The sequence below is a fragment of the Chiloscyllium plagiosum genome, chromosome 1 (assembly GCF_004010195.1).
Source record: "Chiloscyllium plagiosum isolate BGI_BamShark_2017 chromosome 1, ASM401019v2, whole genome shotgun sequence".
Lineage (NCBI taxonomy): Eukaryota > Metazoa > Chordata > Chondrichthyes > Orectolobiformes > Hemiscylliidae > Chiloscyllium > Chiloscyllium plagiosum.
The window spans coordinates 9896114-9923172 of NC_057710.1; the positions used below are offsets into that span (position 1 = coordinate 9896114).

Genomic DNA, 27059 nt, shown 5'->3' on the forward strand with positions numbered 1-27059 from the left:
ACAAACCAATGGAACACCCATGGGATCTCCACTATCTTAGCAGAGGCAGTAATGCAGAGACTTGAACAAACAGCTCTGCCAACCATCCAATCTAAACTTTGGGTCTGCTTACATGGATGACACTTTTGTCATTACTAAATGAAACAAACGAGAGGAAACCTTCAAGACCATCAATAATACCCTTCCTGACACAAAATTCACCAAAGAGGAGGAAAACAACAACAAACTGCCATTCCTAGATGTTGCAGTAGAGCGAACAGCCAATGGGGAACTTTAAACCAGCGTCTACAGCGACTACAGAAGCAATCATCCCAACACCCACAAACGAAACTGCATTAGAATATAATTTCAACAAGTCACCACACACTGCAGCATAGTGAAGACCAGGTGAAAGTCACCTATACAGTATATCCAAAAAGAACAGGTACCCAATGAACACAGTCCATCGATTTCTCAGCAACAAACCCAAACAAGCAGACAAAACACGTCCAGAAACCCTAGCTACTCTCCCCTACACCAAAGACATTTCGAAAATGGCTACCAGACTATTCTTGGCATCACGGTAGCCCACAAACCCACCAACACACTGAAACAGCAGCTAATGAATTTAAAAGACCCTATACAGACAACAAGCACGTCGAACATCATTTACAAAATACCTTGCAAGAACTGTAACAAACACTACATTGGACAACAGGCAGAAAACTAGCCACCGTGATACATGATCATCAACTAGCCACAAAAAGACATGACCCACTCTCACTAGTATCCTTACTTACAGATAAGGAAGGAGATCACTTAGACTGGGTCAACATGTCCAACCTAGGATAAGCCAAACAGAGACATGCACGTGAATTCCTAGAAGCATGACATTCCAACCAGAAAGCTATCAACTAACACATCGACTTGGACCCCATGTACCACCTTGTAGGAAAAAGAGCAGGAAATGACATCACCACAAGAAATGATGTCGCCAACCCAAGGAAACCTAAACACATAAATAGAAAGCGGGTCATGATACCAGTGCTTCAGCGGAGACTTACTGATGATGTTACCTAGCATGGTGACAAAATATCTGAAAATGAACTTTCCAGCTCAGCAAGCAAACTTACATGCACAACCTTGAAGTGAAAGTAAGTGGCAGTTGGAGTTTAATTAAGATAACTGTGAGGTGCAGCATTTTTGGAAAGGCAAATCAGAGCAGGAATGATACACTTAATGGTCAGGTTTTGGGGCATGCTGCTGAACAAAGAGACCTTGGAGTGCAGGTTCATTGTTCCTTGAAAGCGGAGTCGCAGATATGTAGGATAATGAAGAAGGCGTTTGGTATACTTTCTTTTATTGGTCAGAGTATTGAGTCCAACTTGACCATGCCAACCAGATATTAGATTCCCTACAGTATGGAAACAGGCCCTTTGGCCCAACAAGTCCACACCGACCCTCTGAAGAGTGACCCACCTAGACCCATTCCCCATTTTTACCCCTGACTAATGCATCTCACCACTATGGGAAATGTAGCATGGCCAATTCGCCTAACCTGTTCATTTATGGATTGTGGGACCAAACCAGAGCACCCGGAGACACAGTGAAAACTCTGAGGCTGGAATCGAACCTGGGTCCCTGGTGCTGTGAGGCAACAGTGCTAACCACTAAGTCATCCCTATTCTAAATATTCTAAATTAATCTAGTCCCATTTGCCAGCACTTGGCCCATATCCCACTAAACCCTTCCCACTCATATACCCATCTAGAGGCCTTTTAAATGTTGTAATTGTACCAGCCTCCACCACTTTCTCTAGCAGCTCATTCCATACACGCACCAGCCTTTGCATGAAAAGGTTGCCACTTGGATTCCTTTTAAATCTTTCCCCTCTCACCCTAAGCCCATGCCCTCTCGTTCTGGACTCCCCCACCTCAGGGAAAAGACCTTGTTTATTTATCCTATCTATGCCCCTCATGATTTTATAAACCTCTATTAGGTCACCCCTCAACCTCTGGTGCTCCTCATATGTCCCCAGCAGTTCCTCATCTGATGCGTCCTTCATTGCTGGGATCATTCTGATAAACCTCCTGAAGACTCCCACAACCTTAGATGCAGAGTCCAAAACTGTGGATAATATTCCAAATCCAGTCTGACCAGCCTCGCAATTCCATTTCTGCTTTTTTCTTTCTATTTCTCTTGAAACAAATGCTAACGTTGCATTTACCTTCTCAACTGACAACTGAATGTGTATGTTCAACTTCAAAGAATCCTGAACTAGGGCTCTCAAGGCTCTTTGCACTTCGGTTTCTGAAGCCTTTCTCCAAATTAGAAAATAATCTACCCCTCCATTCTTCCGGTCAGAGTGCATAACCTCACTTTCCCACATTGGATTCCATCTGCCATTCCTTTCCATCTTCTTTGCCCATTCTCCTAGCCTGTCCAAGTCTTCTGCAGCATCCACCTTCCTTAACACTACATGTCCCTCCACCTATTTCTAGGAGAAAATAAGGACTGTAGATGCTGGAGATCAGAGTTGAAAAGTGTGATGCTGACAAAGCTCAGCAGATCAGGCAGTATCCGAGGAGCAGAAGAATCGATGTTTCGGGCATCAGCCCTTCATCAGGAGTTCCTGATGACGGGCTTATGCCCGAAACATCGATTCTCCTGCTGTTCGGATGCTGCCAGATCTGCTGTGCTTTTCCAGCGCCACACATTTCGATTCCACCTATTTCTGTCAAATCTGAAAATTTAACAACAATTAATGTATAATGTGAAAAGTTGTGGTTCCAACACTGACCCTTGGGGAACTTCACATTCTTAATTACATGATTGCCAGTGAAAGAGCAGGGGAATGTCATATCAAAGTACCAACATGATGGGTTGAATGGCCCCAAGGCTGTCACTTTCCTGATCCCAAAGAAGAAATCTTGAGGAGTGGGACTGAGAAGAAATGATCAATCGAGGGTGATCTGAGAGGTTTCCACTTTCAGGTAACATTGCCAAAGTTAGGACAATGACAAAGCCCTCAGCTGCTGGTTGTCAAGGTGAATAATAAAGCACCCATTTGGCTGCCTCTGGGATTGTCCTGATGGTGGATGGGCCACATTCGGTGCTCGAGGTCCATCAGATACTTGAAGGCATTTTGTCCAGGAGCCACCAAGATGTCCTGTGGAGCCACTTGAGACCTGCAAACGCTAGAGCCCTCCGATCTCTCTCTCCTACAGCAGCAGGACCAGCCTCCTCTCTGGGTGCGACTGGTGTCAGACCATCTGACTGGGTCTACAGCATCGGACATGAATCTTTAACATCTTGCCAGAGGCAGCCCATTACCAGATGTCCTTTGGAGAGTAATTTAATTTAGGATGTTAAAGACTGGCTTGTTCCAACAAGTTTGGGATTGGGTCTAGAAATAGCCCTGATTCACATTAGTTTAAAAGTTCTTGAAGCACTGTCCCTTCTGTGCTGTCCCATCCAACAATCTCACAATTTTGAATGCCTCTTAATATGCATTAATTTATTATGTTTTCTTAATGTTGTGGTATCTAACCCTTCAGAGACTTTTATGCCACATTGTGAATTGAACTGAAATGGACTTTGTCTTATTTTTTTCTTTCCTTAATATGTAAGACCATGAGACATAGGAGCAAACATTAGGCCATTCAGCCCATCGAGGCCGCTCCACCATTCAATCATGACTGATAGGTTTGTCAACCCCATTTTCAGGCTTTCTCCCTGTAACATTTGATCCCCTTGATACTCAAGAACCTATCTATCTCTGTCTTAAATATACTCAATGATCTGGCTTCCAAAGCCTTCTGTGGCAGTGAATTCCATAGATTCCCCACTCTCTGGCTGAAGAAATTTCTCCTTATCTCCATTCTAAAGGAACTTGCCTTTACTCTAAGGCTGTGCCCTCATGTCTTTGTCTGTCCTACAAATGGAAACACCTTCCCAACATCCACTCTGTCCAGGTCATTCAGTATTCTAGGTAAAAACAATGACTGCAGATGCTGGAAACCAGAGTCTAGATTAGAGTGGTGCTGGAAAAGCACAGCAGTTCAGGCAGCATCCGAGGAGCAGTAAAATCGACGTTTCGGGCAAAAGCCCTTCATCAGGAATACAGGCAGAGAGCCAACTCTCCACACTTCAGGCACTCTGCCTGTATTCCTGATGAAGGGCTTTTGCCTGAAACGTCGATTTTACTGCTCCTCCGATACTGCCTGAACTGCTGTGCTTTTCCAGCACCACTCTAATTTAGACATTCAGTATTCTGTCAGTTTCAATTAGATACCCCCATCATCCTTCTGAACTCCATTGACTATAGTTCCAGAGTCCTCAAACGTTCCTCGTATGTTAAACCTTTCATCCCTGGGATCATTCTCGTGAACCTCCTCTGGACCCCCTCCAGGGCCAATACAACCTTCCTAAGATATGGGAACCAAGATTACTCACAATATGCAAATTTTGGTCTGAGTAAATTCTAAAGCTTCAAGCATACATTGCTGCTTTTATATTCTCCCGTGCAAATATGTAATTTATTGTTAAAGTTGCGCTGGGGTATGGTGACATAAACACTTTTTTTTGTTAAAAATACAAGTGACAATAATTTTCCATCCTATTCTATTCAAAATCTCCCTTTACGTTTCTTTCATTGCAGGGACAATAATGCCAGACTCTCTACTCTCAAAGACATCCCACCAGGGTATAGCCCAACGGGTGTATTTAAAATCACAAACGTTTGGAGTGGCCCTGATGAAGAAACACCACTCTGAAAGCTTGTGATTTTAAATAAACCTGTTGGACTATAACCTAGTGTTGTGTGAGCACTGTCTTTCTCCACCCCAGTCCAACATCAGCATTTCCACATCATACCCCCAAAGAAGTATTTAATCCCGGGAGTGAGAATGGTGGATGGACCCAGAATACAAAAAGGAGAGACCAGAAGTAAAGGTGTTTGAATTAATTTATTTAGGAATTGTAAAAGTCATCATGAAGACACTGATATTATACACGGCTTTAAGTACAACTTGAGCAAGAGTTCAAAGAAAATAAAAACTTTTTAAAAATCACGAAGTGTTAACAGCATTTCTTTTTTTTTCAAACTACGTACAAAAAAACACAACGGAGAAAGGATTATTAAGCAACAGACTGGTACCAGTTTCATTTCACAAGAACAGCAAGCATTTAAACATATCGTACTGTACAGTACTTGGCAAAACCCCATGTAACCCAGAGAATGTTCAACCCTTTGATATCAATATATACACAGCCTGTACATTGCACACACACATACATACACACACTCTCTCTCTCACAATTTCGGTGGAAATATCACCTCGTGCTAACGTTACTATTGCCCAAAACCCCTGTTCAATCTGTAGACTCTGAGCCTGAGAGACCAGACGTTCTCAACTTTGATTCCCTCATTTGCACCAGGTTGACTGATGTTAACCAGTTGGGGAGGTGTAATTGGCCCCAGTGTCTCCTTACCTTCGGGTGGTGGGGGTCACAGAGTCAGGGTGGGGTAGGACAGGGATACGATGTGGGGAACCATTGAGGAAGAGGGAAGCGAAATGGGGACAGAATTATTTACAAAATTGGGATGGGAAGGGAGGAAGGTTTTAATCTTGATTGCTTGGAAATCACTAAGAAAAAAGGCTCCTGAAATGATTGCTATGGGAGAAAGGATATCATTGGAGAAGGGAAAAAAAAAGACATGGGCCCACTTGAGAAGCTTGCTGGCCCTCAGTGAATCAGCATTGGAACAAGTGAGAGAGTTAATCCAGGCACGATCAATGTCATTCTATGGTATGGAATGAACAGGCACCATTGAATAACTAACTGGTGGTAATTTCGCCAAGCATGTGTTGAAAGACACAAGCTCACACTCATAGACGCACCTACTGAGAGTCAGGTTATGGTTAGATGACAGTCAGAGTGGGAACCTTGGCTGGTGTTTGTCCCCATCCTGAACCCATAGGATCCTGAGACCAATTACACTGTTCATTGAGTGACAGTTACTAAAAACAGCATAAGGTATATATTGTGCTAACACTTCTGTGCTTCCCATCAATGTTCTAATGCATGGTGTGGTATTGCCCTCCCAGTGTGTGTTTAGTGCTGTAATGTCTTCCCAGACTACAAAACAATCTCTGGAATTTATTTGGATAATGTTATTCTTTGTGCTTATTGACAAATACAGCTGGCATTGGAATTCATTTTACCATTTGTACCAGGTGCCAGCATCAAACTCAATTGGGCAGGGCACCACAGAATCAATTTATAGTAAAGATCCCTTAATTGGTGTGGACTTGTTGAGCCAAATGGCCTGTTTGCACACTGTAGGGTTTCTATGATTCAGCAATCCCACAGCACATACAGCCACGGCTACTTTCACAATAAAGCTCCATATGCACTGTCCCATCAAATGTTCCCAGGTATGGCATGGATTTGATACAGAGTAGATCTCCTTCTATACTGTCACATTAAATGCATGCAGGGTAGGTACAGCATGAGTTAGATACAGAACAAAGCTTCCTCGACACTCTCCCCCTCAGACATTCCCAGGGCAGGTACTGCATAGAGTTAGATACAGAGTAAAAGCTCACTGTACGCTGTCCTCATTAATTTTTCCCACAACAGGTACAGCACAGAGATAAATGTTTTCTCATTCATTCATGGGATGTGGGCTGGGCCAGCAATTATTACCCATCCCAAGAGTCAACCACATTGCTGTGGGTCTGGAGTCACATGTAGGCCGGACCAGGTGAGGATGGCAGTTTCCTTCCCTAAAGGACATTTGTGAACCAGATAGGTTTTTCTGAAAAATAACAATGGATTCATAGTCATCATTAGACTCTTAATTCCAGATTTTTATTGAATTCAACTTCCACCATCTGCCATGGAGGGATTTAAACCTGGATCCGCAGAACATTACATGGATCTCTGGATTAATATATTTTATTACTTTTTAAATTGAAATGAAAGCTGCATCTACACTGTCCCCCCTCAAACACTCCCAGGACAGGGACAGCATAGAGTTTGATACAGAGTAAAGCTTATTCTAAACTGTCCCCCTTCAAACACTCTCAGGGAATTAGATACAGAGTAAAACTCTCTCTACACTGTCCCCATCAAACACTCTCAGGACAGGAATAGCATGGGGTTAGATACAGAGTAAAGCTTCCTCTACACTGGGCCCATCAAACATTGCCAGGAGAAGTACAGCATGGTATTGGACATAGAGTAAAGCTCCCATTACATGATCCCATCCAGGCAAGTATAGACAGGTGCTAGATGCAGAGTATTGCAGTCTCTATTATGCACCCATCAAACACTCCCACAAGCTCAGCAATGAAAAAGCCATTTGTTCTGGTATCAGTGTGCCCATTTGACGCACTCATCGCACACATTAACATAAGAGCACCACACTTTTACATTTCACTCTCCCTCCCAGCGATTCCCAAATCAATTTTCTTCCATTGTTCATGAGGTGGATTATGTTTTCAATCAGATGGTCAGTTTTAACAAATATCGGACCGCCCTTGAATCCCCACCCCTACCACCCCTGACCTCAGGTGGCCTTCTCATTGTGTGCTTCTCGATCAGTGAGCGATGGTATTCACTCTTTTCTTCCCTGGGCTGCTGACAATCTGCTAGAGTTAAAGAAACTCTCCAAAACTGCACTCAAGAAGTGCAGATGACCTAATCTGGAGGCAGTTTCAGCCTTAGAGATGAACTAGATTTGCAGTCACGCAAACATGTTTTAACTTGGAACTAGATGGTGAGAGTATCCGTCAGATATCAGTCCATTCAGAACTGAGCTCCTAATCTCTGATACTTAGACTGCTGGACACTTTTTCAACGTTCAGGCCTTGTATCACAATAGAGTCATACAGCACGCAAACAGACCTTTTAGCCCAACTCATCCATGCTGTCCAGGTTTCCTAAACTGAGCTGGGCCCATTTGCTTGTGTTTGGCCTATATTCCTCTAAGTCGAAGAGTGTAGTGCTGGAAAAGCACAGCCAGTCAGGCAGCATCAGAGAAGCAGGAGAATCAATGTGTCAAACATAAACTCTTCATCAGGAAAGCTTATGCTCGAAACGTCAATTCTCCTGCTCCATGGATGCTGCCTAAGCGGCTGTGCTTTTCCAGCAACACACTCTTCCACTCTGATCTCCAGCATCTGCAGTCCTCTAAACCTTTCCTATACGTATATCTGGCTGAATGCCTTTTAAATGTTGTAATTGTGCCTGCATCTATCACTTTCTCTGCCAGTTCATTCCACATATGAACCACCCTCTGTGTGAAAAAGTTGCCCCTCATTTCCTTTTTAAACCATTTTCCTCTCACCTTAAAATTATGCCCCGCTAGTTTTGAACTCCCTTATCCTAGAAAAATGACCTTCCCTATTCACCTTATCTATGTCCCTCATGATTTTATAAACCTCCATAACAGTGAGCCAGTGAAAAAAGTTCAAGTCTATCCAGCCTCTCCTTATAAGTCATACCTTCCAGCCCTGGTGACATCCTGGTAAATCTTTTCCGAACCCTCTCCAGCTTAATAATATCCTACCTGTAGCTGGGTGACCTGAAATTCTCACAGTATTTCAAAAGTGGCTTCCCCAATGTCCTGTACAATCTCAAAGTGACATCCAAACCTTTCGACTCAGTGCTCTGAGCAATGAAGGCAAGTGTGCTGAACACCATCTTCCACATCCTGTCTACCTGTGAGTTTTCCAAATGAATTTCACTTGGAAACAAATGCTCACACATGAGTTTGCCTGTGTGTGAGGATGTGCATGGTTTATTTTGTCAAAAATACAAAATAACTAATAATCCTACCAACCAACCATAGCCAATTGTTGGAAGCTTTGTGTAAAAATGAGGAGGCAAATATCTGTGTAATTGTGGTAACCAACTGAGCACTAACTCCAAACCAACAAACTCTGCAAAGTTTCTCTGTATTTAAATTAACACTTGGTCAGCTGATCTAATGTCTCCTAATGTTTTGGTTATTAATTTATGGGAAATGGGCATTGCTGGCCAGGCTGATATTTATTGCCTATCCTTATTTGCCCAGAAGGCAGTTAAGTGTCAACCACATTGCTGTGTTTCTGGCGAGAATCCCTACAGTGTGGAAACAGGCCATTCAGCCCAACAAATCCATGCTAACTCTCCAAAGAGCATCCCACCCAGACCCATTCCCCTCCACTCTCTCTGAATTTCCCATGGTTAACCCATCTAGCCTTCACATCCCTGGACATTATGAGTAATTTAGCACAGCCAATTCATCTAGTTTTCACATCTTTGGATGGTGGGAAGAAACCGGAGCACCCAGCGGAAATCCACGCAGACACAGGGAGAATATACAAACTCCACACAGACAGTCATCCAAGGCTGGAATCAAACCTGAGGCTGTGAGGCAGTAGTGCTAACCACTGAGGCACCATGCTGCCCAAGGTAGGTAAGGCTAGCAAATTTCCTTTCTTAAAAGGATTAGTAAACCAGACGGATTTCCCCTGGCAATTAACAATGGTTTCATGGACTCTTAATTCGACCAGATATCATAGCAGGATTTGGATCTGGGTTCCCAGAACATTACCTAGGTCCCTGGATTAACAGCCAAACAATAATACTACTAGGCCATCATCAACCATTACCATCTGACAACCCTACTCCCCTAAGGGTTGACATTTTGATTTGCTTTATTTATTGTCATGTGTATTTTGTTACAAAATACAATGAAAACTGTCGTGTTGTGTGCTGTGTGCCAACTCTGCTACAACAGGCCTTAGAACCACTTACTCTATAACATGTACACCCTTCTTCAAGAGAAGTTGTGAAGGTAAACCTAACAACTCAGAGGGTAAAACCAGTAAAAAAAATCTGAAATACTTGAAAATGAACATACTGGTTAACTGGTTCTGATGTATGCGGACAGAAAACATCACCCGCAAGTTTTGTTCCAAATTACAGAGGCTTTCAGAAATGACAACTAGCGGGAAAATGTTGATAGTTCCTTAGGCAACATGGAGGGACACGGGCGGCACAGTGGCTCAGTGATTAGCACTACTGCCTCACAGCGCCAGGGACCCGGGTTCAATTCCCGCCTCAGGCAACTGTCTGTGTGGCGTTTGCACATTCTCCCCGTGTCTGCGTGGGTTTCCTCCGGGTGCTCCGGATTCCCTCCCACAGTCCAAAGATGTGCAGGTTAGGTGAATTGGCCATGCTAAATTACCCATAGTGTTAGGTGCGTTAGTCAGGGGTAAATACAGGGTAGGGGAATGGGTTTCTCTTCGGAGGGACGGTGTGGACTTGTTGGGCCGAAGGGCCTGTTTCCTCACTGTAGAGAATCTAAAGTAATGGATACAATTCTAAAGTGAGTGTAGAGCAAAGGGACTTGAGTGTACATGTAGGTAAATCATTGGACTTACCAAGATAGGTTGAGAACACAGTTAAAGTACACAGCATACTGGACTACATCAATATGGATGGGGTACACAAAAGCTAGGAAGTGAATGATAGTAAGTCTGTATAAAACACTGATTCAATCTCAACTTGAGTACAACTTTATATTCAGTTCTAGGTACTACACTTTAGTAGGGATGTCAAGGCAGAAAACATTCATAGAACTAGTTCTGGAGATGATGAATTTCAGTTGTGTAAAGAGATCGGGGAAGTTGGGACTGCTGTCCTGGAAGAAGCTTGATAGATTAAACAATTAAAATCATTGGACAGAGCAGATATGGATAAAGTGTTCACATTGCTTGAAGAATCAGGAATCAAAGGGACACTAATTTAAGTAATTAGCTGAAGATGAAATGAGGTAAAAACAAGGACTGCAGATGCTGGAAACCAGAGTCTAAATTAGAGTGGTGCTGGAAAAGCACAGCAGGTCAGGCAGCATCCGAGGAGCAGGAGAGTTGATGTTTCGGGCAAAAGCCCTTCATCAGGATGAAGGGCTTTTGCCCAAAACGTCAATTTTCCTGCTCCTCGGATGCTTCCTGACCTGCTGTGCTTTTCCAGCACCACTCTAATTTAGACTGATGGTGATATGAGGAAAGGCTTTATCATTCATTTGTGGGATGTAGACTTTGATGGCAAGGTCCACATTTACTACCATTCCAAAATATACTTGAATAGGTGGTGATGAGCTGCCTTCTTCAACTGTTATTGTCCTAGGGGTATAGCAACACCCACAATGCTGTGAAGGGAATTCCAGGATTTTGACCCAGCAACAAGTGAAGGAACAGTGATATACTTCCAAGTCAGGATGGTGAGTGGCTTTGATGGGAACTTGCAGGTGGTGGTGTTCCCATGTGTCTGTTGCTATGTCCTCTCTTCCCTGCTGTTATTAGACTGATAAATAAACTCTCTAAATTCAAATAATGCTGACCTTGCTAATGTTGCTCTTGCCTAACACACGCCCTGTGTGATGTAACTTTTACGCCTGTCTAGTTTTTGCTCACTCTATGATCTGCATGTCCTTGTTTACTCTGATGTGCTTGTACTGCTCGTAAACAAAGCTTTTCACAGTACTTCAGTACACATGACAATATATCAAACAAGTCAAATGGTACACGTGCTTGGAAGATTGTGTCAAAGTCACTGACAGATTTTCTGCAGTACATCCTGCAGATGACACACATTGTGTAATGAGTTGACAGGGCTTGGAGTACAGTGACTGAGAGTATGGCAAAGGCAGGGACAATGAAGGTTTTCAACTTTTGAAAAGGAAACATTTTTGCAAGTCAACAGTGCAAAAGCAGGGGAGTACCATGAGTTGAATGACTCCTTCAGAGGGAAAGCACAGATGTATGGCTGAATGGCCTCCTTCTTAGTTGTCATCATTCACTGATCATATAAATGACCTATATCCAAGTTTTAATTTGGAAGTCACACAACACCAGTTATAGTTCAATATATTTATCTAAAATCATAAGTTTTCGGAGCACTACCCATTCGTCACCTCTGAAAGCTTGTGATTTCAAATAAGGCTGATGGCCTATAATCTCGTGTCACATGACTTCTGACCTTGTCCAACATCGGTACCTACACATCAAGTTTTAAATGTAATTGTTTACATGGGATGCCCACCTTTACATCAATTTTCAAAATATATTCTATTTCATATCTGCCTGTTTTATCCTTTGTGCCCTTTGATTGCTGTTTTCTGAATAAACAAGTGAACTTCTTGCTTACAAAAGAAAGCAAATATTGCACATGAGAAAGCATCTAGATCTACCAATATTACAGAATAAATAACATAATCTCTGAACCCATTATACAAGATCCATATTATGTATTCAGAATAATTTGCACCAAGAGCCAAATTACCTATAAAACTACATTTTCTTTAAACAGTGGAATCCCTGCCCCAACCACAGTGTACAGAGAATCTGAAGCATGCTATAAAGCCCTACTTAAGACTGGCCAATTCTGATCTTGTTGAAATGTGATCAGCTTCAATAAAACAACTCTATAAAAAAAATTCCCAGGATATGAGTGATGGTAGTAAAGTGCTTGCATCCAACCCTAATTGCCCTTGAGAAGGTGATGGTGAGACAACATATTGAACTGCTGAAGTCCATGGGGTGTAGGTACACTGACAGTGTGAGTCAGTTGTAGTACCACTGATCTAGGGGCCCAATCTAATGATTTTGAGGGATGGGCTGAAATTGTAACAGGATAAACGCTGAGAGAATATGTCACCTCATGGACAAGTCTGGGACCAGGGATCATAGACTTAGAATAAAGGTTAATACCAACTTAATACTAAGGAGGAATTTCTTCTCTCAGAAGCTTGTGAATCTTGTGGAGAGTGTTGGGGGCACAGTCCTTGTGTATATTTAGGCTAAGATCGATAGATTCTTGATCAGTTGGGGAGTCAAGGGTTACGGGGAAAGGGCAAGAAAGAAGATGTGAGGAATGTCAGATCATGGCTGATCGTATTGAATGGCAAAGCAGGCTCGAGGGGCTGAATGGCCTACTTCTGTTGCTACTCGTATGATTTTAAGGTAGCTGGGATTAATTAAATTCAAGTAATTAAATATAGAATTGCATGTTGGTAATAGGAGCCGTGAAGCTATCAACAGCTATAATGACAGCCCTAGCCATCTGATTCACTAAAGACCTTTAGGGAAGGAAATCTGCCATCCTCACTTGGTCTGTCCTAAAATGTGACTTCATGGTTCAAAGTCAACCACAGTAGTGTCTTCTGAAATGGCCATTCATTTCAAAGGCAATTAGGGATTTGAATTGTGATGCCGGTACCCATGAAAGAATTCTCTTTTTACAAAAGGGATTTTGACCTGCCAACACTGAAGGAAAGCTTAATACAGTTACACGTCAGGATGGTTCTTTAGGCTTCCACTGACTTCTCACCTTGTTATTCTAGGCAGCAGGACGGGAGAAGTCACAGGCTTGGGAATGAGTTTGAGTGAGCAACATTTGGAAAACACACTCTCACCATGAAGTATAAAAAAGGCCACTATCAGCTAATGTAAGAAAGGTTTTAATCTGCTTCAAGTCATCCCCATGACACAGAGGACCCAGGAAATGGTTTAAATAATGGGTTACTATTGCAAACAAAAAAAGATTACCATGCATTGATGCAGCAACTTATTCATCTTTCAAAAATGTATCATTGTACAAATTCAACGAATTAGTAAAAATCTGCAACAGAAAGTTAGGTTATTAACAATGATTATGGATTACTGTAAAAATGATCTGGAATTATTAACGAGCGTCAGGACAATTTCTGTCCCTGCTTCATCTGGCCTACATATATCTCCAGCTCAGAGCGATTATGGCGTTTCTTAATTATCTAGCAAGCCGTTCTGTGGTATCAAACCAATTAAAAAAAACATTTTGGAAGTAGCTACATCACAAGTTCTGCTTGACAGTAACTAGAGGTGGGCAGCATAATCTGGCCTAGTCAGTGGTGCTCACATCCCATGAACGTATTTGAAACATTCCACTTTCCTGCCATTGCCCCAAACCCTTGTTTTGTCAAGTCATATTATTTTAATATGTGTGGCGTGGTAGTTGATGCACAGCTACTGTGGTTAGGCAGGCAGAGAAGTCATTTGTGCACATCAAGATTCCAAAATTAACAGTTTGGAACTTTGAAACATAGGACTCAGGAGCAGGCCATGAGGCTCTTTGACTTTATTTTGCCATTTGATAAATCAGGGTTGGTTAGATTGTGTTCTCAACACCATTGTCCTGTTTGCTCCCTCAGAATCCATGATTCACTTCTCCATCAGGAATCTATCTAACTCAGCCTTGGATATGGTCAATGACCCAATCTTCACTGGGAATGAGAATTTAACACTCTAATGACTTTCCAAAAGAGAAAAAGAAAATCATCTCATCTCCACCTTCAGAGGAAGATCTTCTACACTCAACCTGCAGCCCTTGGTTCTAGTCTGGCCCTCAGGGGAAAATATCTTTCTTATCCACCTATCAAGTCCTTCATTTGAGATAGAAGGATATAGGATCCCACTCCTTCAAGCACATTGAGCTTTTTTCTTGCAGAGTAACCTTAGATGCGGTCCTCAGGGTCCTAAATGTTTAAAAATAATGACTTCTTATGTTTCAAAACTCCAATGGCTAAATGCCCAACCCGTTCCACCTTTCTCTATAGAATCACAGAGTCATTGAGTCATAAATCATCCATTCATTGCAGGAATGAGTCATGTGTTCCTTCTGTAAACTGTTTCTAGCATAGTTACATCCTTTCTCAAATAAGGAGACTGAAACTTTATGCTTTGCTCCAGAAGTGATCACACCAAAGCCCTGTACAACTATAATTATCATCCCTACTTTTATCATCCATTCTCATTGCAACATAAATATTTCCTTGGCTTTCCCTGTGTTTATATGCATTTACGGTATCTATTGTGATTCACATACCAGGACACCAAGATTGTTCGTATCAACAAGGTTAGGAATCTCTCTCCATTTAAATAGTGTGTTGAGTTTCTATTCTTCCTACTAAAGTGAACATGTTCACATTTCCCACTCATGAGCTCATGAACCCATCTGTAGCCATCGTGATTTCATTTAAAGCTACTTTGGAGCACCAATGGACTCATGCCTGGCCACCAGTCTGTAGTGTGACAAGATCAGATTTTGCATCATTAAGTTCACAATATAGCAAACATCATTGTTTGACTAATTGTGTTTGGTCCCTGTTATCCCTGATGAGAATGGAATTTGCAGTGAGCATGGGATATTAAGCAAAGTGTGCTATGGTCAAGTACTTGTGCTCAACGGGAAAAAATCAGCTCAATGGCCTCCTGTCTCCTATTTATTAATTGACTTGGAGACAGTAAGGACTGAAGATGCTAGAAGTTAAAATCTTTCAGCCCAAAACATTGTCTTTCCTGCTCCTTGGATGCTGTCTGACTTTCTATGCTTTTCCGGCTTCATATCTGTTGACTCTTGTATATTAATCTTTGACAATTCCACCCCCATCTCCTCCAGCTGAACCTGTCATGTCTGACACTAATGTACCCAGTTGGGTTGCCAGCTGGTGTAGGACTTGTGTTCATGTAGCACCTGTCACAACCTCAGGATATCCTGCAGGATTTCCCAGACAGTGCAGCACTTCAGAAGTAGGAGCAAAGTAGGACACATTGGCAGCCAATTTGAACATGCCCAACAGTGTGAAAATGACAAAACTATTTGCTTTGGCGATGTTGGAGGGTGGATAAATGTTATCGGTGAACCATGGACGTTTTCCTGTTTGTTTTCAGAATGGTATTGCCCACATGAGGGAGCTTCTATTTAAATAAAAGAGCCTACTTCTGACAGTGCTGCATTCCCTCGGTTAAGTATTGGAGGACATTTGTGCAAATCTCTGGAGCAGAGCTGAAAGGCACAACCTCCTGACTCTTGGGTGGCACCCACTGAGACACGAATTCACATACGAAAAGCAAATTGGAGACACCTTTGTGAAAACCTATCTCCATTGTATCTGTGCAGACCTTGTTCCCAGCTGGATTGGGCCTGGTCAGATTTGTTTCTTTACCCAACTCCTCCTGTTCTTTATACAAAGAGTTGTGAAGCTGAATGTTCTTGCCCATTAGGTCAAGCACTCAGGAAACTTGGGATCTCGCGCTGTGACAGAAACACCACGGACGGAATGCTCTGGAGCCCTGGGAATATTCTGTGCAGTGACGAGCACGCCATCTGGAACTTTTCAAAGAGCCGCGGGATAGGCCTGGCTGGATAATTCCTCGCAAGCTTATGCTTCACGAAAGGGATGTGATGGACATTGGTATGATGGCTTCTGCCCAAGGTGACAAGAGAAACAGAAAAGGGAGAGGGAGAGAGAATTCCATGAGATTTAATTGGGATGCTTCTCATAATATTTAAGTAATATGTCACCACACCTTCAGGAGCAACAGGCTGTTTGGGGAACAGCACACTGGTGTACAAAGGCTACCACAACCATGTGGGATCTAAAAGGCATGGTGTGATCAAACCTTCACTGATGATACAACCAACGTGGTCCTCCCTTTGTTGAGTATTCTCTCTTGACTCCTCTTCACGTTTCTTCACACAATCTTGTTGGCATCAACTGGAAGTGATTTTGATGCTAAGATGTCTCTCAGTTCTCCTCTCACTGTTGTGACTGTCATCAATGTTAAGAATTTCTCGTCTCTTCGCTCATGTCCCAATACTCTTTGTTCCATACAGAATAAAGGAAAAGAATGAGGAACTGATCTCCTTGATGTTGGCTTTTCGAATGGTTGTGCTCATAGTCATTGGCCCATTTGAGTGAAAGGAGACAGGGGGGTGGGGTATGCTGGATGAGGAGATCGGGAGGGGTGCAGAAGGGGGTAATTTGGAGGTTTGAGGAGTCTAGGAAAGGTTGGGAAGTGATGGTTGATGGTGGGGGGAGAGGCAGGTTAAGTTCATTATCTGTCTCCTGCACATCACCTCCCATTGTTTAACACACGGACAACTGCTCAGAGTATCGCTTCAATAAAAAAATTCTAAGAGTTCACGGATAAAATATTGTCATTGCATGAAACGTCTCAAAATAAAGGTGCGGGGGTGTGGGGGAGGTGGTTGGGGACAGACGAAATAAAGAAAAAGAGGGGGCGATGTTGGGGCCTTGTTTCCTGTTTGGCTCCATCTGTTGACGTGTGGAGCTGTTTGCCTTCATCATGCATAAGCTGCCTCTGCTACATCGGAGGAACTATCAGGCCAGACATGGCTTGAAGACAAAAGGAAAAAAGAAAGAGGAATGACAAGTTAGACTGGAATGGCCACCCTTGCATGCATTTATTGAAATGTAACACCACCTAACAGGGCTCTTTATGTTGTCCAGCTGCTCCCTAGGCCGAACATAAGAAACAGTAATGGAAATAGGCCATTCGACACCTCAAGCCTGCCCTCACCTTTCTATAACATCAGGGCTGATTTGTCCCAGGCCTCAACTCCTTATTCATTCCAGCTCCTCATAGCCCTCCCAAAAATTCGTCTGCAGTCTATTTAAACACTTACAGTGATCTAGCCTCCCCAGCTCTCTGGGATCGAGAATTCTAGACATTCACTAAGAGACAGAAAAAATTCCTTCGCATCTCAGTTTTAAGTGCGTGCCCCCTTAAATTGTAACCACATCACCCAGTTTGAGAACTACCCCATTACTAGAAGCATCTCCTCAGCATTTACCTCATTAACCCGTGTCAGAATCTTGTATCTTTCAATACGTTCAGCCTCATTCTTCCAAAATCTAATGAATAAAGGCTTTAACCTGCTTAGCTGGTCTTGACAAATCAACACCTTAATCCCAAGAATCAGTGTCCTGAATCTCTTTTGAACTGCGTCCAATGCCAATATATTCTTTACTAAATACGAGATCAAAACAATACATAAAACTCCAAGTATAGCCTCACCAACACTATGTCCAACTGTATTAAGATTTCTAAATGTTTAAATTCCAACCGCCTACCAATACAAACTAAAATTCCACTTGACTACTTAGTTCTTTGCAGGATCTGATTACTATCTTTCTGCATTTCATACACAAGAACTCCCAGAGCTGTATTGTACTGTGTTTTATTTTAAATTCTCTCCTTATTTAAATAATAGTCTGCCTTTTGATGCTTCTTGCCAAGATATTCCAGCTCACACTTTCCGAGATTAAACTCGACCAGCCAAATTTTTGCCCACTCCCTCATCTATTTTCCCTCATAACTTCCGTTTGTCAACCCAAGATTCCATCTCACCCAGTGTTGTATAATCAGCACATTATATTAGATATTACGTTCTGCCCCCTCCTTCAATATAAGCAGCAAATAATTGATGCTCTTACATTGATCATTTTGACACTTCATTAATTATATCTTTACAACCTGAAATAAAATCTACTAATTCCGATATTCTGTGTGTTAGCCAATCCTCAATCCATGTGAAGACATTAGCTTCAATACTGAGATCTTAAACCTTGTGCAAAAACTATTCATGGGGCATCTTATCAATTACTTTCTGGAAAATCCAAATACATGACATTTACTGGCTCCCCTTTATCAACTCTGTGTGTTATATCCTCAAAAGAACTCTAGCAAACTTATCAAATTTCACAAAACCATGTTGATTTTGTTTGATGGTCATGACGTCGAGATGCCGGTGTTGGTCTGTGCTGGACAAGGTCAGAAGCCACATGACACCAGGTTATAGTCCAAAAGGTTTATTTGAAATCATAAGCTTTCGGAAGTGACTTCACCTGATGAAGGGGCAGCACTCCAAATGCTTGTGGCTTCAAATAAACCTATTGGACTATAACCTGGTGTCATGTGACTTCTGACATTGTTTAATAGTGTTAAGCTTTTCTAAATGCTCTTTTACTTTAGTAATAATAGACACAAGCATTTTCTCAATGACAAATGTTACATTAATTGGCCTAACGTTTCCTGCTTACAGGCAAAATACTATGGATGCTGGAAATCTGAAACAAGCACAGAGGATGCTGGAGACACTCAGTAGGACAAACAGCGAAACAGAATTAGCATTTAGAGTACAGTACGATTCATTGTCAGATCTGAGTAGTAATGGAATTGAAACATTATCTCTGGTACTCTCTCCACTGATGCTGATAGATCAGCAGAGTTTCTCCAGTATTCTTTGTGCTTGTTATAGTTTCCTGTTTTCTGTCTCATTCTCTTCTTTGAAGAGGCGCATCACATTGGTGGACTCTGATCCATTAGAATGCGTCAGAATGCAGTGAGTTCTCTGCAGCTATTTCTTTCAAAACCCTTGAGTGCATGACATCAGGTCCTGGTGACATGCCTGCTTTTAGTTCCATTTGTTTACTGAGTACTCCTTGTGCACAACATCACAAAATGGTAACAGCCAAATTTAGTGGGCAGTTGGGAAAGCAATTGCAATTGAAATTGGAAGCCTTTGTTTAAGTATTAAAGTAGGGAGGTTTTGATAAGACCTGGTAAACCACACATACTGTTATCAGTATTGAGCCCCTTATTGAAGGAAAGCTATACTGACATTGAGGGCAGTCAAGAGAAGGTTCATAGAATCCCTACAGTGGGGAAAAAGGCAATTGGGTCCAATAAGTCCACAGCGATCCTCCAAAGAGTAACCCACTCAGATCCATTCCATTACCACTCTATATTTACCCCTGATGTATGTACCTAACCTACACACGCCTGAACACTACAGGCAACTTAGCATGGCCAATTCACCTAACCTGCACATCTTTGGACTGTGGGAGGAAGCCAGAGGAAACCCACCCAGCCATGGGGAGAATGTGCAAACTCCACACAGACAGTCCCCGAGGCTGCAATCAAACCCAGGTCCCTAGCGCTGTGAAGTAACAGTACTGAGCACTGAACCACCATGTCATTCATTAGGCTGACCCTGGTTAGGGATGAACTATCTTATAAGGAGAGGTTGAATGGATTGGGCCTTCATTCACTGGAATGAGAGAGGTCCTCATTCAAACATATGAGCTTCTTACATTAACAGTTCGATGCAACAGGTTCATTCTTCTTGTGGGAGAGTCTAGGGTCAGAGGGCATAAGCTCTGAATAAGGAGCAGAATATTTAAGATAGGAATAAGGAGGATCTTTTTCTCTCAGAGAGTTGTGAATCTGTGGAATTCTTTATCACAGAGGGCTGTCAAGGATGGATCATTAAGCATCTTCAAGACTGAGATGGACTCAGTAAGAGAATCATGGGTTATGGGGAAAATGCCAGGAAGTGGGGTTGTGGATAATCATATCAACCGCAATCTAATTGAATAATGGAGCAGACTTGATGGGCTGAATGGCCTACTTTGGCTCCTTAAGCGAATGGTCTTACTTTGTCCCTCATGATCGAGAATGTTACTATTTCTTCCCTCCGATTAGGATCTGTTATCTTTGGGATGTTTATCGTGTTTTCTCCCATGAAGACCGAAGCAAAACATTGATTTAAATTATCTGCCATTTTCCAGGCCTCTCTGAATATTGAATGAATCTGAGCTTTATTCTCCTTTTCCCCCAACAGAGTCAGAGCCAAGCTCCTAGGAAGCAGTGCCATCCTAGTTCCCAGTCGCGAGAGTTCTTATTCTCCAGGTACTCCCATTAATTAGCCTGGGCCTGGATTTGAGCTGAAAGCCAGGGACTAAATTCACCAACCCTTCCAGGAGTGTTCTGGAGTTTCTGGAAATGTTTTGAACCAAAACAAAATTAGAAGTTTTGAAAAAAGTAGGTACCTTCCTACACCTTCACAAGAAGGCAGCCATTTTGAACATCACTCAAATCACACCTCTCGTTGTCTATCTCTCTTCCACTTATTGATATTTTCACACTTTCCTTACATCCTTTCTAACCCACATGAATATTAATATTCAAGGACTCTTCTATACCTGCCCATGGTTTGTTGCCTAACCTGGACTTCTTGCTTTGCATATAAACCTTGGTTTCTGTTTTATTAAGATATTTCCCCTCCATGTGATGAAGGCACATCACAGCTCTTCCAGACAGTCTGAGTTGCTCCCTTTGATGGGCATGTTGTAGCCTGGAGCTATAGACAGTGATGATGCAGTCTCTAGTGTTCTTATTGTCTCATGTGGGTTAGTGGGAGTGTATACTGGCGGGCAATTCTCATGACCAATAACCCATTTCCACCCTCAGGGTTGGGGGTAGCAAATGGTGGTATCCTCAGTGAATCCTGATCGGGAGCAGTGATCCCTGCTGGCTTTATTACACATTAATAACCCATAGATCACAGGAGGAAACCAATGTCCAGGTGTGATTAGAGAATTCAGCGGACAGGCATCTAACCTGGAGCACTCTGCTCTGCTCCCCTTTATAAATTTAAAAATCACACAACACCAGGTTATAGTCCAACAGGTCTATTTGGAGGCACTAGCTTTCAAAGTGCTGCTTATTCATCAGGTGAAGAAGCAGCACTTTGAAAGCTAGTGCCTCCAACCAAACCTGTTGGACCATAACCTGGTGTTGTGTGATTTTTAAGTTTGTCTACTCTAGTCCAACACCGGCACCTCCAAATGATAAATTATAGAATCCTGAGATTGCATGTAGGGACCCATATGCTTCCTGCCCCCCCCTCCCCTCCCCAACACACACACACACACACAAAGAATATCCCAGCCAGTCCCATCCTATTCCCAAAGCCCCAAATTTACCATGGCACCATTACAATGTTTGAAGGACATTTGGGTAAGTAAATGAATGGGAAATGTTTGGAGGGATATTGGCCAGGAGCAAACAGGTAGGACGAGATTAATTTGGAATTATGTTCTGTGTGGACTGGTGGGAATGAAGGGTCTGTTTCTGTGCTGTATCACTCTATGACTAACCCACCTAACCTGCACATCGTTGGACACCACAAGTCAATTTAGCATGGCCAATCCACCCATCCTGCACATCTTTGAACTGTGGGAGGAAACCAGGGGAAACCCAAACAGACGCAGGGAGATCATGCAAACTCCTCGCAGACAACAACCCAAGTGTAGAAGTGAACCAGCGTACCTAGCACTGTGAGGTAACAGTGTTAACCACTGAGCTCTATACCACCCCATTATGTTAGCCAGTTTGCAGCCAATCCATCTCAGAACCCTCAGGGAGAGAATGTGCTCTCCCATTGTAGGAATTTTGGGTCTATACCAAGGTTCTTCACAACTCCCTTGTGTCTTTCTTAATTGCACTTTGAGCAGAAGGTATTTGGCACACTTTCCTTTATTGGTCAGAGCATTGAGTGTAGGAATTGGGAGGTCATGTTGTGGTTGTACAGGACATTGGTTAGACCACTTTTGGAATGCTGTGTGCCATTCTGGTCTTGCTGCTATCGGAAGAATGCTGTGAAACTTGAAACAGTTTGGAAAAAGATTTACAAGGATGTTGCCAGGGTTGGAGGATGTGAGCTATAGGAAAAGGCTAAATAGGCTCAGGCTATTTTCCCTGCAGAGGCTGAGAAATGACCTTATAGAAGTTTATAATATCATGAGGGACATGGATAAGATAAATAAACAAGGTCTTTACCCTGGAATGCGGAGTCCAGAAGTAGAAGACATAGGTTTAGCCTGAGTGGGGAAAAATTTAAAAGGGACCTAAGGGGCAACGTTTTCACACAGAGGGTGGTGCATATGGAATGAGCTGCCAGAGGAAGTGGTGGAGGCTGGTACAATTACAGCATTTAAAAGCCATTTGGGTGGGTATATGAATAGGAAGGGTTTGGAGGGAAATGGGCCAAATGCTGGCAAACAGGACTACATTAATTTAGAATATCTGGTTGGCATGGACGGGTTTGTCTGAAGGGTATGTTTACATGCTGTATGACTCTATGACTCTAAGTTGCTAGCCCTCCAGCACCAACTTATCTTAGTGTGAAACAATGACTGCCTTAAGATACAGTAACACATCAGAGCCAGGAGTGTGACATGCTAAAGTTTGGTGGAAGCATTGAGAAAGGGCAGAATTAACTCACAGATAAGATCTTAAACAAGATACAGGAACCGCGAGACCTGGGGTTGTGCGTGAACAAATCACTGAATGGAGTGGAAGTAGAAAAGACTTTTAAAAATAAAAGCATTTTAACATTTGATTATATTCATCGAGGAATAGGGTATGAAAGACAAGCCATTAAAGAGCCTTTTTAAATCACCGGGTCGGCTACAATTGGAGTATTTTGTTCAGTTCCAGCCACCGTACTTTGAGAAGATTACTGAAATTTTGGGAGTGGAGATTTACCAGAAAGGTACTGGGGATGTGGAAAGTCAGGATTGTTCTCATTAGAGTTGAGAAGGTTAAGGGAAGATTCAGTAAAGACGTTCAAAAGATTAATAAGGAAAACTTGTTTCCACTGGCAAGAGGGTCTGTAACCAGAGAAGAGAGGTTTAAGATAATTGGCAATAGAATCAAAGGAGTGTTGTGGAAATGTGTGTGTTTTTTATAAGTTACAGAGCATTTTTAAAACATATCTTGAATCCAGTTCTGAAAAAGTAAGGACATCTGTCGTAATAAAAGTGAAGTGCTGCGGATGCTGCAGAGCCGAAATAAAAACTTAGCAGAATGTTTCGAGTCCAGTGACTCTTCAGAATTCTGAAGAACATTCTGAATAGTGGACTTGAAACATTAACTCTGCTTCTCTCTCCAGAGATGCTGCCAGACCTGCTGAGATTCTCTGGCAATATCTATTTTTAATTAACAAAATCTGTCAATCCTATCACCACATAACTCCAATCCTTTATTATCTGATTGAACCTTAGTGACCCCCAGGAAAGTTGACAGTGCATGGATAAAAATCCCTAACATTTCCTCAGGGCAACGGGCTGACCTTGCCAGTATTGTTAACATCAGGTGGGGCATCAATGGGGAAAGTGCTGTCCTGGCTCAATCGTTTGAAGGGTCTGTTCCTGTCAGTGAAATTACTGATAAGTAAGGTGGATTGTCAAAGCTTTTAAGCTACACTCCTCAGGACAAACATAAGGATGGCAAAATTGGTGAGATAATTTAAGATTTGACGTTTTTGCATTTGTCTTGATGAGTGTAAGACGAGGAGCCTCATCAAGTCATCTTTCTTTTCAGGAACACTCATGTCTCCTATAATTCTATCCTGGTCATTGCCGTCACTGGCATGCTGATGCTGCCTCTCCACATGCACCCAGATAGGTGGTAGTGCAGAATCGCTGGCCCTGGAGGAACGCAGGTGAGAATCGGCACTTTCAGGAGCAGGCAGAGTTAAACCAAAATTGGATGTTACCAGAGACGGAGGGGAGCAAGTGAGAGGCAGTACACTTTAGACAGGTCCTGAGTTTTTACAGGGATTCTATAGGGACTCCATCTTTGTGAGACTGATTGACCCCAATCCTCATGGAAATCCTACATGGTGACAGCTCCTTCCATACTGCGTGCAGCAAGCCTCCAGGTGGTCCCACCTACATTGTGAACGTTGAGCAGTTATAGAATCATAGGGTCATACAGCACAGAAACAGACCCTTCGCTCCAACTTCTCCAAGTTTTCCAAACTAAACTCGTCTCACCTGCCTGCGTTTGGCACGTATACCTCAAATCCTCACTATCCATGTATTTGTCCAAATAGCTTTTAAACGGTTTAACTGTACCTGCATCAACCACTTCCTCTGGCAGTTCATTCCACACACGAACCACCCTCTGCTTGAAAAAGTTGACCCTCAGTTTCCTTTTAAATCTTTGTCCTTTCCACCTTAAACCTTTGCCACCTAATTTTGAAATCTCCCAACACAGGGTAAAGATCGCTCTATCAATGCTCTCATGAATTTATAAACCTCTATAAGGTCACCTCTTAACCTCCTACACTCCAATGAAAAAAGTCCCAGCCTATTTTTATAACTCAAGCCCTCCATCCCCTGCAACATCCTGGTAAATCTTTTCTCAATCTTCCCCAATTTAATAATAACAATCCTGGAGCATGGCAATCTGAACTGTACATGGTACTCCAAAGTTAGCTTCACCAATGTCCTGTACAACCTCAACATGACGTCCTAACTCCTACATACAATGGTCTAAGCAATGAAGGCAAGTGTGCTAAACATCTTCTTAACCACCCTGTCTACCTGTAATGCAACTTTCAAAGCTCTATGTACCTGAACCCTTGAGTCTCTCTATTGGACAAAATTACCCAGGGCCCTATTATTAACTGTGTGAATCCTGCCCTTGTCTGTTTTACCAAAATGCAATACCAATCTTAAGGAGAACATCCCCACTGAGGGTGAGGAGAGAGATGGGTTCAAAGTCTACCCTGCTAGCCCACCAACTGGTCAATGCCAATTTCATCTGCCCCTTTCCTTGTGAAGTTACTTGCCTGACATAACTGCCAGCGAAAAGAGGATGACGCGCTTTGAGAGTAAGCTGAATTAAAAGAAGACGCGGTGGCGGAATGCGGCAGCTGGTAGCTCACCTTGCAGGTTGTTCCCATTGGAGCCGGTGCAGGTAGGGGGCGGAGAGGCCTGAGGCCTAACGACAGGGGCAAAGGCGCTCTTCTGTTTCACTGCAGAGATCATATTGACAGGAGAGAATGAGAAAATGCCTGGGGTAGTGTTACCATTGGAAGACAGGGTGATGGAGGAAGCCGTCATGGGAGGACTGGACGGCACGACTGCAATAGAAGACAGATAGGAAGGGAATACACGTTAGCATTTATAGCGGTTAAGGGAAGCTGAGCTATAGATCGCCTCAGACTGCATAAGCGACATCTTTCCTCTCTGACCCATGTAATCTATTCTCCTCTCACCCAGACCACTCTTCCAGCTAGCTTTGAGAAGGCCGTTCAGTTCTGGGTGCCACATCGCAAGACACAGGCCCATGGGAGCAATTGGACGGGATCGCTGGAACAGCACTGGGGCATCAAAAGAATTATCTGATGAGGATACATTGCATAAACCTTGGATCTATTGTACTCTCATAAGTTTGGAAGGTTGTGGGGTACCTAAGAATGGGAGTAGGCCATTCAGCCCCTCATGGCGGAAGTGAGGACTGCAGATGCTGGAGATCAGAGTCTACATTAGAGTGGATCTGGAAAAGCACAGCAGGTCAGGCAACATCCGAGGAAAAGGAAAATCGACGGTTCGGGCAAAAGCCCTTCTTTCACATCATCTTTCCTGGTGTAGGGCTTTTGCCTGAAATGTTGATTTTCCTGCTCTGCATTCAGCCCCTCATGTCCATTTCGCCATTTAATGAGATCATGACTGACCTGTGGCCTACCTCCAAATACCTGCCTTCAACCTAATCCAGGTGGTTAGAAACAGTTCAAAGGATTCATTTGGGAAGATGGATGGAACTTGTTTCTGCTGAGAAGGTCAAGAATAGGATCACAGCAATTTAAAACCAGAGTTAGGCCATTCGAGGAGAATTCAAAAGGTCTTATTTAGAGGTGCATGGATAAATAGACAAGGTCTTTTCCCTGGGGTGGCATCCAGAACTAGATGGCATAATTTTAGGGTGAGAGGGGAAAGAGGGCCTAAGGGGCAACTTTATCACGCAGAGGGTGGTACGTGTATGGAATGAGCTGCCAGAGGAAGTGGTGGAGGCTGGGACAATGACAACATTTAAAAGGCATCTGGATGGGGACATGAATAGGAAGGGTTTAGAGGGATATGGGCCAAGTGCTGATAAATGGGACTAGATTGGGTTGGGATTTCTGGTTGGCATGGACAAGTTGGACCGAAGGGTCTTATAGGATCAAGGATAACCCAAAGGCATTTTATGCGTATGTGAGAAACATGAGAATGACGAGAACGAGGGTAGGTCCAATCAAAGACAGTAGTGGGAGACTGTGTATTGAGTCGGAAGAGATAGGAGAGGTCTTGAATGAGTACTTTTCTTCAGTATTTACGAATGAGAGGAACCATATTGTTGAAGAGGAGAGTGTGAAACGGACTGGTAAGCTAGAGGAGATACATGTTAGGAAGGAAGATGTGTTGGACATTTTGAACAACTTGAGGATAGACAAGTCCCCCGGGCCTGATGGGATATATCCGAGGATTATGTGGGAAGCAAGAGAGGAAATTGCAGTACCATTGGCAATGATCTTTTCATCTTCACTGTCAACAGGGGTGG

General features: G+C 42.9%; 1 protein-coding gene across 3 annotated transcripts in view; it reads right to left on the reverse strand.

The window, feature by feature from the left end:
- Window positions 1–12905: 12905 nt before the first annotated feature.
- Window positions 12906–27059, reverse strand: part of LOC122551859 (transcription factor COE3-like) — a 132462-nt gene continuing 118308 nt past the window's right edge. For 2 of the 3 annotated variants that reach the window (XM_043694500.1, XM_043694434.1), the window contains exons 8-9: window positions 25402–25599; window positions 12906–17215 (exon numbers count right to left, since the gene is read on the reverse strand). In XM_043694500.1, coding sequence (XP_043550435.1) covers window positions 17184–17215; window positions 25402–25599 — 230 coding nt within the window. In that variant the 3' untranslated portion in view covers window positions 12906–17183. The remainder of the gene's footprint in view (window positions 17216–25401; window positions 25600–27059) is intronic. The other variant, XM_043694559.1, reaches the window with a different exon arrangement.